This window comes from Apodemus sylvaticus, chromosome 10, assembly GCF_947179515.1.
Source record: "Apodemus sylvaticus chromosome 10, mApoSyl1.1, whole genome shotgun sequence".
NCBI classification, from domain to species: domain Eukaryota; kingdom Metazoa; phylum Chordata; class Mammalia; order Rodentia; family Muridae; genus Apodemus; species Apodemus sylvaticus.
This window is the reverse complement of record NC_067481.1, coordinates 36836599-36854116: the sequence shown is the minus strand read 5'-3', so window position 1 is coordinate 36854116 and position 17518 is coordinate 36836599. Positions and strand designations below refer to the sequence as shown.

The 17518-nt window shown below is 39.7% G+C and overlaps 1 protein-coding gene across 1 annotated transcript in view; it reads right to left on the bottom strand.

Moving 5' to 3' along the window:
* Positions 1–4877: 4877 nt before the first annotated feature.
* Dhx40 (DEAH-box helicase 40) overlaps positions 4878–17518 on the bottom strand; it is a 38474-nt gene continuing 25833 nt past the window's right edge. Inside the window, exons 13-18 of the mRNA XM_052194320.1 lie at positions 12663–12777; positions 11549–11657; positions 9670–9764; positions 7694–7763; positions 6815–7043; positions 4878–5389 (exon numbers count right to left, since the gene is read on the bottom strand). Of these exons, the coding sequence (XP_052050280.1) occupies positions 5250–5389; positions 6815–7043; positions 7694–7763; positions 9670–9764; positions 11549–11657; positions 12663–12777 (758 nt within the window). The 3' untranslated portion in view covers positions 4878–5249. The remainder of the gene's footprint in view (positions 5390–6814; positions 7044–7693; positions 7764–9669; positions 9765–11548; positions 11658–12662; positions 12778–17518) is intronic.

Genomic DNA, 17518 nt, shown 5'->3' with positions numbered 1-17518 from the left:
AAATACAGAGAAGCTTTAAATAAAAACTAATCTGACAAAAACTGCTCTTATAAACAATCTTTGTAACTTTAATTACTATCTAATTCAGCCTCTAGATCAGATGTGTTAAGATGAGCCTCATTACTAAGGGAGGATTAGAAATGTATATTTCTTTAAGGGGAGTTAACTGGAGGAGCGCACACTGGCACACAGTGATAGACTGTACTACAAACTACAACAGAAAATCTTAGCAGACTTAAGCTTTCTCTCTGCTAGAATGGCATTCAGGCTGGGGATATGTAGCTTAGCTGGTAGAGCACTTACCTAGCAAACATGAAGGCTTGATTTCAATATCCAGCAACACACAAAACCAATATAGTAGTACATGCCTACAATTGTAGAATTGGGAAGTACAGGCAGAATCACGAATTCCAGGTCACCCTCAGCTGCATAATGAACTTGAGTCTGAGAGACCCTGACTTCGAGAAAATGAATGGCATTCAGACTATTAGTTGACATACTGAGTGTTTACCCAAGATGCAGGCTGAAAACTATAAAACGTCTCTTAAAGCCCCTCTCAGTACATTCAGAATCTTTCCCATTGTTTAACTCTGGTTCCTTTTCTCTAATTTTTGTTTCAGTTAAATCCTATTTCTTGATAACCCAGCATAGAACTCATTTACCTTCTCTAGCCGGAATCATATTCATCGACTATTTTACCCTTAACTTGAAGACTATGATAGCATGCCAATACCACACCTGGATCTAACAGAACAATCATTTACATTTCCAGGGACTGGTGATGTCAGCTGATAGTAATAGAATGTTTGCCTGGTATGGTATGCACAAGGCTCAAAGTTCAATCCTCAGTACCACAAAACCCAGTATACAAGTATTTGCCATAAACATCAATCTGATGCTAGGGTAGAGTTTGGATTAACCAATCCCATTTCATACATCTTAAATCAAAAATCAAGTAATCTTACATTAGGGAACACAGGTGTATTTTTATCTGGATACATTATTTTGAGCAATCTTTAAATGAACTCAAGGGAAATTTTCTATTAATTCGTATTTTAAATTTATAAGAGCAGTGAACAAGAAATAAGGATTATTTTGAAAATATTTGGGAGACTAAAGATTGCAATTTAAATTTGTTAAGACCAGTGAGATGGTTTAGTGAAGACTGACGCCTCACCCAAGCCTGATGACCTGAGAGTCCCATTTCTAGTAACCACACACTGGAAGGAGAGAACTAAAGCCCACTAGGAGCCCTTCTGACCTCTATATGGAATGCACTCTAGGGCAAACACTGCCTCCTACACACAAGCACAAGCACACGAAAATAAAAACTGAAAATCTCATTAAGATCTTTTCTTCAAAAAGAAACAGCATTTAATAATTTAGGTTCATTTAATGAAATGACTAATCATATATAACATTTTTTTGTTTCCTTTGTTTAGTAATTTGAAGGCAAGTTTCCATTCTTTCCAGAACAAATCCCCCCATAAAACCACTACCTTAACTCTCAACACTACCATAACTCTTCATCTTCATGCCTTAACTAGATCATGCATTCCCATAACAATTCTCTTAATAGAAATTGAGAGGATTTTATTATTCCCACCACAATTATGTCAAATATGTAATGCCATGCCTTTCTAACAAATCAGTATGTTCCATAGTTCCCAATCCACAGGTTTCCATGATCTGAGATTTTAGGCTTTTCAGATCATTACTTTCCTACATACATACTCTATGCACCAAGTAAATGTCAGTCTTCTCAAATAACCCAAGGGTTTTTTTTGTTTTTGTTTTTGTTTTTTTACGGGGGTGGGGGAGGGAGGAGGAGGGACAGGATCTGTGTGTAAATCTGTGTGGCCTAGAACAACTATGTATAAACCAGGCCACCCTCAAACATAGATCTGCCGGTCTCTGCCTGCCCAGTGCTGGTATTAAAGGTAGGTGTCACCACCATATGTGTAGAGATGTGTCTGCTTGGATTTGTGCAGGTGATGCAGAACCATGGAGGCCAAGAGAGAACAATGGATGTGAAGAGCTGATTTCTGCCTCTCCAGAAGAACAGCAAGTCCTCTCAGCCTCTACAGCATCCATCTCTCAAGCTCAAAGATTTTTTTTTTAATTGTTAAGTCTATGAGTGTCCTTGGTGCTTTCTGTGTTAGTACATGTTCCTAGAACTCACATGTTTATTGGAGATTCCTTCTTCAAGGAATGTTTTTCCTTATAATACCAAAAAATAAATACATAAATTGTAAAAAGTACCTGGAACTAGAAATATAACTCAGTTGGTAAAATAATTGTATTTATGAGGCCCTGGGTTTAATCCTCAGCACCACATAAAACCAGGTTTGTTTTTATGTCTGTAATCCCAGCATTTTACTTTAGGCCAGTGTAGGTTATAAACAAGACAATATTTCAAAATAAACAAAATTACACCCATAAAGCTGATTCAATCAAGAATCCACAATTTACATAGATCCTTGTGTTTCTTGAAATGGTAACTTAATAATCCTAAAGTGTCTTCCCTTCAAATGATTTTTTAAACTGGAAATACGTATTACTATATGTGTGTAGGCATGATGTGTTTGTGTGGCCTCATGTGCTGTGGCACAGGGATGGAGGTCAGAGGATGTCTTGGCATTGGTTGTCTCTTTCAGTTACATGGTTTCAGGGAATCAAACTCAGGCTCTACTAGGCTTGTATGGCAAGTGCCTTTACCTGAAGAGCCATCTTTCCAGCCCCAAAATATTTTGGAATTATAAAAGTAGTAGGTTGAAGAAATTTTCCTTAAAGATTAGTATCACTAATGAGGGCAAGTACGTATACTTTCAGCTGTGATAACCTAGGAGAGATTCCCATAGCTTATGTAACATTCTCGTGACAGTTGTCCAGTTGCGGGGCTGGGTAGACAGATAGGCAAGCATAAAGACCTGAGTTCGGATCCTCAGCACACTTGGAACTGTAATCCCTGCACTGGGAGGTGGAGACAAGATGATTCCTGGGAATTGCTGGCCAGCCATTCTAGCCAGTTGGTAAGTACTCTAGGTTCAGTGAGATACCCTGTCTCAAAACAATGAGGGGGAAAGTGTCAGATGGCAACACCTGATGCCGACCCCTGGCCTACTCATGGTTCTGAGCATGCCCATGCATAGTTTTAGGAAAGAGGAGAGAAAGCCAAACTGATATCAATCATATAAAATAACTGCCCAGGACAGCCAGGCTACAGAGAGAAACGCTGGCTCGAAACAAACAACAACAAAATATTAGGCATATTCCTCCCTTAGAAACCTATCCTCTTTCCTGGGAATTCTACTTTCACTCTGCTTAAAAAAGTAAAAGACATTATTGGAACAACTGATGAAATCTGAATTTGGACTATAGGTGTAGAATGTGGTGGTTAATATTGTAGGATTTAAAAGAGCTTTCAGACTCTGGAGAGATGGCTCAGCAGGTAAAAGCACTGGCTGTTCTTTCAGAGGACCCTGGTTTGATTGATAGCACCTGCATGACTGGAACCGTAAATCCAGTTCCAGTGGATCTAGTGCTTGCTTCTGGTCTCCAGGGGCACCAGGCACACATGTGGTACATAGACAACAAGCAGACAAATTCATACCCATACACATAAGATAAAAAAATCTAAACAAAACAATTATGAAATAGCTTTCACTAGAAAAATCTACCCACATCTTTATTTCTAAGGATAAAATGCAGTGATAAAGTACACCTGAAAAGAAAACTGGAAGGCCTAAATGATTTCTAAAAAGATTCATGATACTGAAAACATTAAAAAAATTATCACTACTTACCATCAAGGAAAAGCAAGAAGATTTAGGCTATCACCAATTGTTCAGAAAGACTTCAAGGGTCCAACTACTGAACTTAAAACTTTTTAAATACCAAAGGATAAAATTACCTATCAAAATAAGTTAGGCTAAATTTTTATACTAAAGATATAAAATCTGCCAAGTATAGTGGCACAAGTATATAAAATCCACTTGAGAGGCAGAGAAACAGCAGGATAACTACAGTTCTACACAGTAATACCAGGCCAACTAGGGTTATATAAAAAGACTGAAAACAAAAATCCACATACTGTCTATAGAGTTTTAATGACACTAATAGGTTTATTAAACAAACACTGAGTGACTACTATGTGCAAAGCACTATACTAGGTGCCATGAAAGGTACAAAGGTGAAAAAGACATAGACCCTGCCCACAAGGAGCGTATAATCTAATGAGAAAGACAAACATATACACACATAACTACAATACAAGGCAGTAAACAAGAGTAGGTAAGTGCCAAGTGTGGCCTGAGTGTAATAATAGCCTCAAGGTTTTGATTTGAAACATTAGTGAAGTGTTTGTTGGCTGCTTTAAAAATCCCATTTCAGGATTAGCATAACAGGTCCTACCCAAGCAGCTGTGGTCAAGAGAGTATGCCAGGTGGAGGGCTGCTTGAAATCACTGTCACATCTACATACATGGGCTGACACACAAGCATGTAGGAACAGTTAAAAAGAATTGTGTGTATGTGTGTGTGACATCATGTATACACACACACACACAAACACACACACACACGTACGTATCTGTCCTTTGGTTAATGGCTATAGCTACTGTTTAAAACAATATACTTTTATATAAAAAGGAATTTGTATAACCCCCAAAAAATCAATTTAAGGATTAGGATTAATTTAAGAAAGAGTCCTGCCATAGGCAATTTTATTTACTAATTGATTCTTTAAATATCTATAAAGCTCTGGAGCAATTAAACTGTTAAGACATCTAAGTATTGCTGAGTAAAAGCCTTCTGAAGGAAATGGTCACATACCTGATACAACACTATTCTAACAGCAATAAGAAGGCCTTGAAGAGATTTAAGGAAAATAATCTTTAATGCTTCAATGCGAAATGGAATACACGCTGATTAAATACAATTCAGTGTTCTTTGAAAATATCTGAGTGACACTGTTTGATACCAGTTAAGGCCAGCAGAACAGAAGTGAGGAAAATATTGTATTATCTTTCAGTGGTTTCATGTACTGACTACGCAACCCAATCTTTTCTTTCAAAATGTCATTTGTTAGTATTGACAAAATGTGGTTTATAAATTCTGATTTGCTTTCAGCTCACAGGCTAGGAACAGCTGCTGACCACTTCCTTTTGATAGTACTGTCTGAAATAACTGGCAAAACAGAAGCACATTTCCTGGCTGCTTTCCTGCTTCCTCAATTGGACAGTCCACTGCTTAGCCTGTTTCCTTTAAAGTGTCACTGTGGTCCTGGGTTCTCTGTTGCTTTCTCTCAAGGAAACGAGCCCGTGCATCTGATATGGATTTGTCATCATTTCTTCTTTGCATTTTCTTTAGAACTTCTTTTGATATTCCATCTGAAAAATAGTATAAATATACCTTATTTTCAACATTAAGAAAAAAGGACTGAGGAAATGGTTCAGTAGCATGCCCTTGTATAGCAAGATCGGAGGTGGAGACAGGAACGTTACTAGAAACCTAACCAGTCAGCCAGCCCGGAACACACAGTAACAACCAGAGAGCCTGTCTCAGGCAAGCACCAATAACTGAGGATGTCCTCTGACCTCCACATGTGCATGGTCACACAGGAATCTACACATCCTATACATACGATTATTTTTTTCTTACAGAAAAAGGATTAAGGAAATTAAATGTTGTCTAACCAAAAGTCTGGTTGAAAAGTAGGCAGGTGGGAATGCTGAGCTCAGTGGCACGATGTACACTTCACATGAACAAGACCAGCCAGTACAGTAACAAAAAGGACATGAGCCAGCACGTAAAGGCACTTGCTGCTGATCCTGACAACCTAAATTTGATCATAAGGACCCATGAGAAAGGAGAAAGGAGAAGTAATAAAGAAGTTATCCTCTGCCTAAACTTAGACACAACACACACAAATAAAGAAAGATATAATTGAACAATAACAAAAAGGTTCATGAAACCTAACCAGTCAGAAAAGAACTGACCCTAATTCAAGCATATAGGACAGTGTTATAATGTTGCAATAAAACAACCAGTAATTACCATATTTGAAAACCTTGGAAGAGCCAGGAATGGGTGGTCCATGTACTTGGTGTCAGCACTTGGGAATCAGCTGTAGGTAGACCTCAATGAGTTCAAGGCCAGCTGGGTCTACATAGTAACTGTCCAGTCAGCCAAAGTTACATGGTGAAACTTGTCTCAACAGAAAACCCTTCTATGTCATTTTGGGCAACACTTTCTACCATCTATTTCCCAGAGATGGCAAATAAATATAATATGAATCATCATTCTGCCTCAAAAAGTTTTTAGTATATGTGAGCTAATTATGTTCTATGTTGTATTTCACTACTACATTTTTTTTATACATCTTACATCTATAGTCCTAACGACTCAAAAAACCTGCTTGAAAAAAAAAAAAAGGAAGTTCTGAGGTAATAAGTCACAAGATTTGATAAAACAAAAATAAGTAAAACTGGGAAAAAGGAAAACAAAAAAGTGAACCAGGCAGTGCTGGTGCATATCTTTATTCCCAGAATTTAGAAGACAAAGGCAGGCAGATCTCTGACTTCAAGCCCAGCCTGGTCTGGAGAGTGAGATCTAGCACAGCCAGGGGTACACAGAAAAAGTGTCCAAAGGGGGGAAAACCCCATTGGGAAAAAGACAGCTTCACAGTTAAGAGAACACCTATAATCTCAGTATTGAGGATGGTGTGTCAAAGGATCACCAGATCTTTGAGGCCACTCTGGTCTACAACATAAACCCCTTCTCAGAAAAGCAGAGTAGAACTATGATTCACTCACCCTTTAGCTGTTTCACATTTTCCTTATTTGTCCATTTTCTTCTTGCATCTTCTCTCATTTCACGTCTAGCCACGCTGCTCAAATCATGTGCATTAAGTTCATGCAACTTGGGTAGTAAGTCTCTCACCCATTCGTATCGGATAGGACACACAATTCTTGCATAGACTTTGGTGGTAACTAATACTTCATGAAAAATTATCCATTCAAGTTTGGTTTCCTGTTCATGAAGCTATATAAAAATTTAAGGATAATTACTATTAATAATCAGTCCCATTCTAATTAAGAGCAAGAGAATAAGGACAGCCAAGGACTACAGAGAACCTGTCTCCAAAAATAACAACAACAACAACAACAACAAAAGAACCTGAAACCCTCTGAATTCCTATTTTCTTCCATAAAACAGAAGCCATATGTTAACCAATACCCTTAAGCTGTAGATATATAGACATTTCAGAGTGAAAATTAGAACACACTGGTATGTTAGTACTCTACTCTTACAAATGCCTACCTGTCATTAAAAATAAGATACATTAGGGCTGTCAAGATGGCTCAACTGACCAGAGTTCAGTCCCCAGGACCCATGTGGTAGAAGTAAAAACCTGACTCCTGCAAGTTACTCTCTGACCGCCACATACGTATACCTTCCCACACCCCTAACACCTTTTATTTAAAAAGAGTACTTTTTAAGGGCTGAGGATATAAAATGCAAGAGAAAACAAAACAAAAAGCAAACCCACAAAGGAGTGAGTTATAAGGCAAGTCTGTAATCTCACCACTTGGGAGGCAGAGGAAAGAGGAGCTTTAGTACAGCCTCCGCAACACAGAGACCTTCTCTCAAAACCAACTACTCACCCACCAACCAAATGAACAGGAACTTACTGCTGAGGAAGGATGAATGTGAACTGGACTTCCACGCCCATCCATTGTGCAAAATGTCCTGCCAACAGATCTATTAACAGAAAAAACAAATGATAAAGATCAAAATAGTAACTGATGTTTTTTTAGCTACTAAAATAAGCAGCAGTTAACCTAGGGAAGAGGGATCTCTTTAAGTAACAATAATGTCACAAGAACTGGTTTAAACACTGGCCATCCTCAAATTATATTTCTCTTAATGATTATCTATCCAGACAGTAAAAACATCTCTTTTCAGCATAATTCTAAAGAAAGGAGGCTGTTATTACAGGAGATTTAACTGGTGGGTTTACACTTTATACATTTAAAAAATATATTAATTTGGGTGGGTGCATGCATGCCTTGTCATATGTGGAAGTCAGAGACAACTTTAGAGTCAATTCTCTTTCTGCCTTTATTTCAGGTTCAACCTGAGGTCATCAGGTTTTCAGGGCAAGCACCTTTACCCACTAAACCATTTACCAGCCCTATAATTATATTTTTATGCTAAAGTAACTTAAGCAGGTTAGCCTATCTCACATTTCTTCAATTATTTTGTATGTGTGTGCATGTGCCCATACAGGTGAATAGGGAGGTCAGAGGTCAATGCAGGCTATCTTCCTCTACAGCTGTCCACTTTATTTAAGACAACGGTCTCTCTCTGAACCTGAATCTCATTCTAAAATAAACTAAATTTACAGAAAATTATAAAGGACAAAAACAAAACAAAAACGATTTTTATTGGAAGCATTGACAACTGGAAGGAAGTTTCCGACCTCTTGTCTCACCCATAACCACCAAATGCTTGCCACTCTCCCTCGTAGCTGTGATACCACCAAACCAGAAAATTAACATTGATGCATTACCAACATCAAATCCTGAGACCCCACTGAAGTATCAGCAATGTCCTAATAATATCTTTTAAAACAAAAGGACCCAATCTAGAATCAGAATCACCTTTACTTTCCTTGTTCTTCATGTGAGAACACTTGTTAAGGCTCTTCTGACCTAAATAGGGGTTTACTGTTCCTAGTCTCTTTCAGATCATACTATTAGGATCCCAGGCATAAACCAACATGCCTACTAACCTGAGTATTTTCAACTCCCTCACCATTATCCTTACCGTATTTACTTATGTGATTCATTCTTCAGTTAAGCAATGAGTTTCCCATCACCAATGTTACTACTTTCCTTTCAAAGATCCTGTACTGGCTAGTTTCATGTGTCAACTTGACACAGGCTGGAGTTATCACAGAGAAAGGAGTTTCAGTTGGGGAAGTGCCTCCATGAGATCCAGTTGTGGGGCATTTTCTCAATTAGTGATCAAGTGGGGAGGGCCCCTTGTGGGTGGTACCATCTTTGGGCTGGCTCTTAGGTGCTATAAAAGAGCAGGCTGAGCAAGCCAGGGGAAGCAAGCCAGTAAGGAACATCTCTCCATGGCCTCTGCATCAGCTCCTGCTTCCTAACCTGCTTGAGTTCCAGTCCTGACTTCCTTTAGTGATGAACTGCAACGTGGAAGTGTAAGCTCAATAAACCCTTTCCTCCCCAACTTGCTTCTTGGTCATAAGGTTTGTGCAGGAATAGAAACCCTGGCTAAGACAGATCCCTTGTCTCTCCCTATCTTATAATTGAGCCCTGCCACTACATACACGAGCTGACCTTCCCCAGGGATGCTCTCCTGACTTGTTTGGCTCTTACACTCTATCTGAGGCTACTAGATTACAAAAAACCTCTTGTCACTTGCTTAAGGTGCTGACACATGTGCTCTCCTTTCCTCTCTGGTCACCAGTACCCCAATTTGAACCACTGTAGTTTCCCATGCACAGATGGCGATTATAAAAAGATTTCTTATAATTGTTATCACTATCACAGACTCTATATCACATCTTCAATCTTTAGTTTGTTTAGCACTGAAGTTAGATACAGTAGTGTCTATGAACTCTCAAGCATGTAACTCTTACCTTCGTGCAACATTTTTGAAGTATCCTGCACAAAGACATCTTCGCAGTACTTCGTGTTTAGGACCTTCAAAAGTCTCTCTTGGGAAATCACTTTGCTGTAGAAAGAGTATGCATTCAATGATAAAGCTCACAGTACAATTTGATCTAATCTTTTCTTCAAAGTTCATATTTCTAAAGACTTTCTGGGCAATATGTTATAAGACAGATTACATTTAGCAGTGCACCCAAAGTAATCAAAAGACAAAACAAAATATATAAAATAATAATTCATGGAATATGATGTATCAGACAACAAAGAACAATGACCCAAGAAACAGGAAACATACCAATAAAAGCTCCACCCTAGTCTTAAGAAAGAGTTCTTGACTAAGAAAAACAATCAATGGAACCCAGAGGACTCACTAAAGAAACAGAGCCAAGAGTCTGACTGGAATTTACAGAAGAGAGTAAGTTCAAAAGAGATGTTCAAAAACAAAAAAATATGAGAGATCTTCAGAAAGTATCTGCCCAAGTAAATAACCTCCCAGAAAGATCACACTGCCTGGTATCTCCCAGGGCTGACAATGGTGCTATGAATACTTCTAAGAACTGGTTTGAGATAGAGAACCTAGAAGAGGATTACCAAGCACCTGAGAGACAGAGGCAGGCAGATTGATGAGTTTGGGGTGGCCCTGAGATATACATTGAGTTCCAGCCAGTGCTACACAGCCAGACCATGACACCATCCCCTCAGAAAATGCACATAAAATAGTCTTGTAACTTTGAGAGGTGTATGTATTATCATTTAAAAATATTTATTTTATTTTAAATTATGTAAATATGTATACAGGTGAGAGTATAGGAGGGAGGCCAGAGGAATCCAGTTCTTCGGGGCTGTGCTTACAGGCAGTTACGAATCACCCTGTGTGGGTACTGGGAACTGAACTGCCATCCTCTGTAAAAGCAGGATGTGCTCCAACCACTGTGCACTCTCTTCAGCACTATTATCCTTTCTTCTTTTTTCTTTTTAGACAGGGACTCCTTATTTAGTCCTGGCTAGCCTGGAAAATCAATCTTTCTTTCTTCCTTCCTTCCTTCCTTCCTTCCTTCCTTCCTTCCTTCCTTCCTTTCTTTTTGTGGTTTTTTTGAGACAGGGTTTCTTTATGTAGCCCTAGCTGTCCTAGAACTCACTCTATAGATCAGGCTGGCCTCAAACTCAGAAATCTGCCTGCCTTTGCCTCCCAAAGTGCTGGGATTAAAGGCGTGCGCCACCACTGCCCAGTAGCCTGGAAACTTTTTATATAGACTAGGCTCCTCCGAACTGACAGAGATCCATCCACCTGCCTCTGCTTCAGGGATGCTGAGATTAAAGGTATGCACCAGCCCAGTATTGATTGTAGTAATGATTTAACAGGTATATACAGATATCAAAACTCAGAGAACTGTACACTTTTTTTTTAATGTTTTAAAGTCTTTTTACATTTATGTGGTGAGTGGACAGGTGGACATGCTAATGCCAAAGCCTATGTGTGAGGTCAGAAGAAAACTTTTGGGAGTTGGTTCTTTCCTTCCAACATGTGAGTTCCCGAAGTCAGACTTGGGTCATTATATTTGGTGACTTGCACCCTTATCTGCTGCATCATCTTACCAGTCTACGTGTGTGTCAATTATTCTTCAGTACAATTATCTAAATATTTTCATTATTTCAGATACATTTTTTTCCCCACTATGAGGATTCACTGGGTCAGAAAGACGGTTGTACAGAGCAGCATGCAGAAGGAAAGTAGCCCACTAGAATGGGTGGCACAAATATAAATTTACTACACTGCAAATTCAGTATGACATACATAGATCTACAGCGGTAGACAAGAAAACAGACAACAGAAGCCACAGCAGTCACCTGTTTGAGTTTCCTGATCAGTTCCCGAAGTTGAGCTTCCACACGAAACGCAGAGAATAAGCACCGCCAGTGAATCCAGTGCTTCTGGCACCAGGAAGCTGGAGCTCCACTACAACACAAAAACACTGCTGTCTTCAAAATACCTTCTCTAAGCGAAAGACAAAAACATCCTCATGGCCTTTATAAAGAATGGAAACCAGTCGTGTGGTACAGGGCCAGGGTGCTTGTAACCTCAGCATTTGGTAGATAAAGGCAGAAGGAATCAGGTGTGCAAAGCATCTTCTACTATACAGCAAGGCTGCTGCTAGCCTAGGTTACAGGAGACCATCTCAAAAAAGCAACCAACCAACCAACCAGCCAACCAGCCAACCAACCAGCCAACCAGCCAACCAGCCAACCAGCCAACCAGCCAACCAGCCAACCAACCAGCCAGCCAACCAACCAGCCAACCAACCAACCAACCAACCAACCAACCAACCAACCAACCAACCAAACAGCCAGCCAGCCAACCAGCCAACCAGCCAACAACAACAAAAGAAACCTGTAAGCAAAAGAAGAGATCTGGACAAGCACTAAAAAAGCATTTTAGAAAATTTGACAAAAAAAATTAACATCAGGGGCTGGAGAGATATAGCTCATCCCTTAAGAACATTTCTTGCTCTTCACAGAACCTGGGTTCAATTCCCAGCACACATATGGTGGCTCACAACCATCAGTAACTCTAGTTCTAGGGATCCAATGCCTTTTTCTGTTTCCTTGGGCACCACATATGCTGGTGGTGCACACACACACACAGGCAAGCAAAACATTCAGATGCCTAAAATAAGTCTTTTTTAAAGAAAGGAAAGAAAATGACAAAAAATTAACATCAGGTCCTCTGATTAAATTAAAAAAATTAATTTGTAAAGAGATTTCGTTTTACATATATGGATTAACAAATATCAATCATCATTTAAACTGAGTATCTACATGAAAACAAAACCCTGTAAAATTCATTTTCAAGAAGGATTCGAAAGAAAAAGGAAAACTAACATTGAACCTGCATGACTAAGAGTATGTAAGGAAGCTGGGGATCAAGGCAACATTTTCCTTTACAAAGGACAGGCTCACATACCTTGATTTGCACTGTTCAAAAATGACGGCTAACGTCGCAAAGTCATTAAATCCACCAGCTTTTGCTGCCAATTCCCGATGTCTCTGTTCTGCTTCCTTCTGGTACTCTGGATCGACTAAAAGTCAAACACAGTTAGCCCCATGTTAAGTCAGGTCCCCACATCCCATGTTAAGTCAGGTTCCACGTCACTTTGCTTCCTCTTTCACTGTGTTCAACATCATCTGCCTCAGTCCTCAGGGTAGAGTTAAATGAGCTCTTTAAAGAGTTCTGTTTCTCCTTAAATCTCATCACCAGTTGTTCCCCACATGATTACCACCTTGTTGTTGTTTTACAAGACAGACTATCTCCCTACATAGCTTAGGCTAACCCAGAATTTGGCATGTCTTTTGCCTCTGCTTCCCAAGTACCAGGATTACAGAAGTGAACCACCACACATAGCTAATTATCTTTTAAACACATGCTAGAGATTTATGACAGTCAACATTCCTTCTCTCAATTCAATTGTCTTTAAAATACTATCTGGAATGTACTCTTTTCTTTGGAATTTACTCTTCTCAAAAAAAAAAAAAAAAAAAAAAAGTCCTAAGAGTGGCCAACAGTTAAGTAAAAAGTTCCATGTCCACAGTTTGTCACATGAGCACAGTCTTCAAAGCTAATCACCTTTACAGATGACCCCCACCTTGGACTAACTTAACTTTATAAAGGTGTAAAGGAGTATACTGTACATTCAGTCAAAGCAGTACCTCTAACTTTCCCAAGATTAAGCACAACAGTCTCCCCCCCATACTAGTAGCATAAGGAGCCTCTGCTTCCAGTTAGCCATGCAATCATGAGGATAAGATAAACAACAGAGTTGTGGTACACCACACAGGTTTGTGAATAGGCTAGTGGTTTTAACGCATGTTTGACTTTGGGTGTTTTTAACTTCAGATGAATTGGATCAGCATGTACCTCACTGTAAGTCAAGAATATCTATATTAAGTTTGTGTTCTTCCAAGTATTTTCCACTTTTCTTCTTCTATCATATGGTTCTTAAGGTTCAAAACAGTGGCCAAGGGCCAGCGGGATGGCTCAACAGGTCACAATCTCAGGACCTGAGTTCAATCCCCAGAATCCATGTAAAGGTAGAAGGAGAGAACTGACTGTACAGTTTTGTCTTCTTCCACATACAGTGCCATGAAAAATGAATACAACATACATATACAGAAAGTGATCAAGCACTGCCTAAATGTACAAAGTGACACAATGTAACCAGCCAATATACATGGAACTCAGAATAATGAGTAATTAAACGGGACCTTCATATACATTAAACATTGGGTCCCCTGGGAATGCACAGACCCTTTCTCAAACAAGCAAACAAAAACAAAAATAATAATATAGCAAGTATACAGAAAACTACTTAAGCTATAAGTGTATACCCCTAGAGTTATTCATAAGTATAGGGCAACAATGCACTCAAACAGATCAACAAACACATACCAGCATCAGAGAAGCCTAATCACCTTCTAACACTATCCACTTCATCCAGAAGGGTAACCACAGTTCAGTGGGCAGAGGTAGGCAGATCTCAGAGTTTAAGAACAACCCGGTCTATAGAGTGAGTTCCAGGACAGCTAGGAAACCCTACCTCAGATAAAACAAAATATTTGTGTATTTTGTGTATGAGAGCATGCTACAGCATGCAATATGGAGGTTAGAAGACAACTTATAAGAATCAATGTTCTCCTTCCATCATATGTGTCCCAATAGTGAAATTCAAGTCACCTATCTCAGAGGTAGGGACCATTAACCACTGGCCCATCTCGCCAGCCTTGTTTCTAACCTTTATATGAATGGAATCACACAATATGAACTTGATGAGTTTAATTGCTTTTGTTCAACACTGTTTGGGAGATTTACCTTTTATTTACTTTGATCCTATTTCTCCTGAACTCATTTTAAGACTGACATGCTCTCTGGTCAAATTCCCCATCCAACACTTTATCAGATTACTTTTTATTCTGCATTGGGTCCCCTGGGAATGCACAGACCCTTTCTCAAACAAGCAAACAAAAACTATTGGGAAACTAGCTCAATGGTACGGTGTTTGCCAAGCACAAGTACCTGAGTTTGATTGCTAGGACTTATATAATGAAAATAACAAATTAAAGAAAAATTTTAAAATTCAAATGTGGTATAGCCTCTACTTGTAGTGGTAGCACTGGGGAGGCAGAGACAGGTGTACTTTGAGGCTAACTGGCTAGTACGGCCTGGTTTACTCGGCCTCAGCAAGGCCAGTAAGGGGGAAAATTTTTTTTTTTGAGACAAGCTCTTTCTACATAGCCTAGCCTGTGTAGAACTTCGAGAGATCTGCCTGCCTCTGCCTTTCCCAGTGCTGGGATTAAAAGCATGCACCACCACACCCACCCAGGAAGAAATCTTATCTCAAAAGAAAAAATAAAAAAAATATAATGCTTGAAGAAAGTTGAAGAATGACACCTGACTAGTCCTCAGGCTTCCACACCCAGACTCACCTGCACACATACAAACATAAAGAGAGAGTCAAAGAAAAAGCAAACACAAAGGCCGGGTGTGGCAGTACATACCACTAATTCCAGCACTTGGGAGGAAAAGGCAGGTGGATCTCTGTGAGTACAAGAATAGCCTGGTCTGCACAGCATGTTTCAGGCCAGCTAGGGCTACTCCGGGTGAGACCCTGTCTAATCTCTTGATTAGTCTACTAAAAAAACACATGAAAACAACCCTTATTCTCCAGGCCAGAGAGTTCATGCCTTTAATCCTAGCACAGGAGAGGCAAACAAGGGCCAGGCAGAGGGAGCTACTCAGTAAGACCCTGTGTCAAAGCCAAAAACCTTGTCGTTATCCTTGTCACAGAGCTGACAAGTGAACAAAACAGATAGCACAACGTGTAAAATGCAAATGGCTCTGCAGTGCCAAATGTGGAGGAGGCCATGCATAAGCCTGCGCAAGCAGCTCCCAAACAGAGTGTTTACTTTGGGGTAACATTTGACCGTTTTTCAGATCACTATATAGAGCAACCTAGCTTCAAACTCAGAAATAATCCTGCCTCTGCCTCCCTAGTGCTGGAATTAAAGATACTACATCCATCTTGTTTCTTAATTGTAAACTGGTTCAAAAACACAATTTCTTTCCCAGTTTTCTTTTTGTTTTTAGCTACCCTAAAGTGAGAACCACTGTAGTATTAGTGATTAAAAATGTTCCTTATCAGCAGGAATAGTGGTCGTGGTGGTTTGCATATGCTTGGCCCAGGGAGTAACACTATTACAAGGTGTGGCCTTGATGGAGGAAGTGTGTCACTTTGGGGTGGGATTTGAAACCTTTTTCCTTGCAGCCTGGAAGCCAGTCTTCAGTTTGCCTCAGAACAAGAACCCTCAGCTCTTCCGGTGCCATACCAGCCATGCTCCTGCCATGATAATGGACTAAACCTCAGAACATGTAAGCCAGACCCAATTACATGTTGTACTTTTATAAGAGTTGCCTTGGTCATGGGGTCTCTTCACAGCAATGGAAACAGAAGTGTATGCCTTGAATCCCAGCATTTGAGAGGCAAAGGCATGAGGATCTTTGTGAGTTCAAGGCCGCCTGTTCTATACAGTGAGAACTCCAGGACAGCAAGGACTATGCAGAGAGACACATCTCGAAAAAAAGAAAGAAAGAAAGAAAGAGAAGAGAAGAGAGAAAGAGAAAGAAAGGAAGAGAGAGAGAGAGAGAGAGAGAGAGAGAGAGAGAAAGAAAGAAAGAAAGAAAGAAAGAAAGAAAGAAAGAAAGAAAGAAAGAAAGAAAGAAAGAAAGAAAGAAAGAAAGAAAGAAAAAAAGGAGGAAGGGAAAGGAGCGAGGGAGGGAGAGAGAAATGAAAAAACAAGATCCATTCTGTATCTTTTAAAATTGTTTTATCATACACACACACAAAAAGCTGGATGATGGTGGCTCACACCTTTAATCCAAGCACTCAGAAGGCAGAGACAAGTAGATCTCTGAGTTCCAAGCCGATTTGGTCTATAGCGGGAGTTCCAGGATAACCAGGACCACAAAAGAGAAACCTTGTCTCAGAGATGTTTTTAGATGCTGGAGGGTAGGGGGAAAATGCCATCCTGAATGTGGAGGTCAGAGGACAATGTGTAGGACTTGATTTTCTCCTTCCACTCTGTGGGTCCCAGAAATGAACTCACATTATCAACATTGATGGCAAGTTCTTATGACATGACTCAGTCATGTCACCAGCCCCAAACATTCTCTATCTGTAGGGGTTCCTGCTATATGGGTGTATCCATTTCACAAATGTGCTGACTTACACTAATGTGCATACCTTTCACTATATTTAATTATGCCTTTAAAATGTAAATGAGGTCCTGGAAACCACTTGATGTCCCCCCTCTGCCTGATTCTTTTTCTATCCTTAGCTATTGGAGTTAGGTTAGAGTTGGATCCAATATCCTGGTTTTGTTGTGGTTGTTGTTGGTTTTGGTATTCTTTAGTTTTTCCCTTTTGGTTCCCTGAGACAAGGTAACAAGGCTTCACCCTCCAGCCCCCCCCCCCCTTTTTTACACACAGCTGGTCATACAGTTACTATAAAACCCAAGATGGCCTCAAACTCTCTGAGTTCCTCCAGTGTTAACTTCTAAAATACTGGGATTTCAGGTATGCACCACTACACATGTTTTTAAATGAAAAACATGGGGGCCTGAGAAGCTAAGGTCATGGTCAGATACCTGGGTAATAGGACAGTTGGAGCACTCAACTTTTTACTTCTACTTCATACTCACCAGGAATTTTGGAAGTAACTTTAGCTTTGATACTCTAATAAAAACTGAGCAACATTATTTATTGTACAT